At 39.6% G+C, this 1,089-nt stretch overlaps 1 protein-coding gene and 1 long non-coding RNA gene across 5 annotated transcripts in view; one reads left to right on the top strand and one right to left on the bottom strand.

Moving 5' to 3' along the window:
• The window catches only part of CPA6 (carboxypeptidase A6), a 384,439-nt gene that overhangs the window by 49,345 nt on the left and 334,005 nt on the right, over positions 1-1,089 (bottom strand). Inside the window, exons 7-8 of the mRNA XM_004372540.2 lie at positions 959-1,069; positions 195-285 (exon numbers count right to left, since the gene is read on the bottom strand). Coding sequence (XP_004372597.1) covers positions 195-285; positions 959-1,069 — 202 coding nt within the window. The remainder of the gene's footprint in view (positions 1-194; positions 286-958; positions 1,070-1,089) is intronic.
• The window catches only part of LOC111819773 (uncharacterized), a 207,752-nt gene that overhangs the window by 122,353 nt on the left and 84,310 nt on the right, over positions 1-1,089 (top strand). The gene's annotated exons all lie outside the window — the stretch shown is intronic.

Here is a 1,089-nt window from a genome sequence, read left to right as displayed (position 1 = left end):
TTTTTTTTTTTTTTAAATCCTTTCATTTTCTTTGACAAATTACAGCTCTTATATACATACCTATGTCTCTCTAAATTAAATTTTCCCATACAGGAAAACATGAGTCTCGCATTAGTGTCTAATGGGCTCACCATTTTGCAGAGTGAAAACCTGTGGAAACCATATGGTCCAAATCACGATTCGCCCAAACTTACCACACCATTTCACTTTCCAGTTTCGATTTGCATCAACTCCGCGGCAACGAAACCTTGAGTTCCTTGACCTTGTTTTCCTCCAAAATCGATCCTAGGCATAATTAAGAAAACAGGAGCCGAGAAAATACCTAAAAGGTTATTCACATGCCTTTGAGTGGCTCAGTTAGTTAACTAATCACACCACGGAGGTGAGTGGACCTCTGTGAGTACATGTATTCAGGTAGTGGGAAGAGGACTGAATGAGCAGCGGAGATCCCGGTTCTGGTCTCATTTCTGCAGTCTCTTCCCTTTGTTTGGCCTCATTTCTTCACAGGCAAATGAATAGGTTGTACTAGATGAGTACACTGCTTTATTTGATTTGACACTGCTGCCTTTCACTTAAACCCTCTGTTTAAGAGAAATCTTACGCAAAAGCCAAATATGTTAATAAAATCAGAATATTGCTGCTTTGGTTGGGGAGGGAGTGGAGGCCTCTTTATATATATATAATGGTAAGTATATATGTAACAAAACATTGACCATTTCTACATTTTTTACATGTACAATCAGTCACATGAATTACATTCACCAGGTTGTACAGCCATCACCACTGAGCTTCTATTAAGGGTGATGGAAGAATTTGGAAATGGATAGTGGTGGAGGCCCCTTTTTCATCTCTGAAATCACTAGGCTGGCTGTCCATCAAGGCTCCTTCTCGTTCTATGACCCTGTTTGCTACGATTTATTTAGTCTGTCTTTTCAGTTGGATAGGCAAAGTGACTTACGTTGGTCCAGCTAAAATGGTATCCATCAACATTAAACACAGGCATGATATAGAAATACAGATGATTCAACATTTTTCTCATGGCTGGGTCACTCCGATATGTTAGAAGAGCCTAAAAGACAAGGGTGACAT

This window comes from Trichechus manatus, unplaced genomic scaffold (genome assembly GCF_000243295.1).
Source record: "Trichechus manatus latirostris isolate Lorelei unplaced genomic scaffold, TriManLat1.0 scaffold00018, whole genome shotgun sequence".
Classification (NCBI taxonomy): Eukaryota; Metazoa; Chordata; class Mammalia; order Sirenia; family Trichechidae; genus Trichechus; species Trichechus manatus.
Note: the sequence above shows the minus strand (reverse complement) of the source record. Positions and strands in the feature narration are given on the sequence as shown.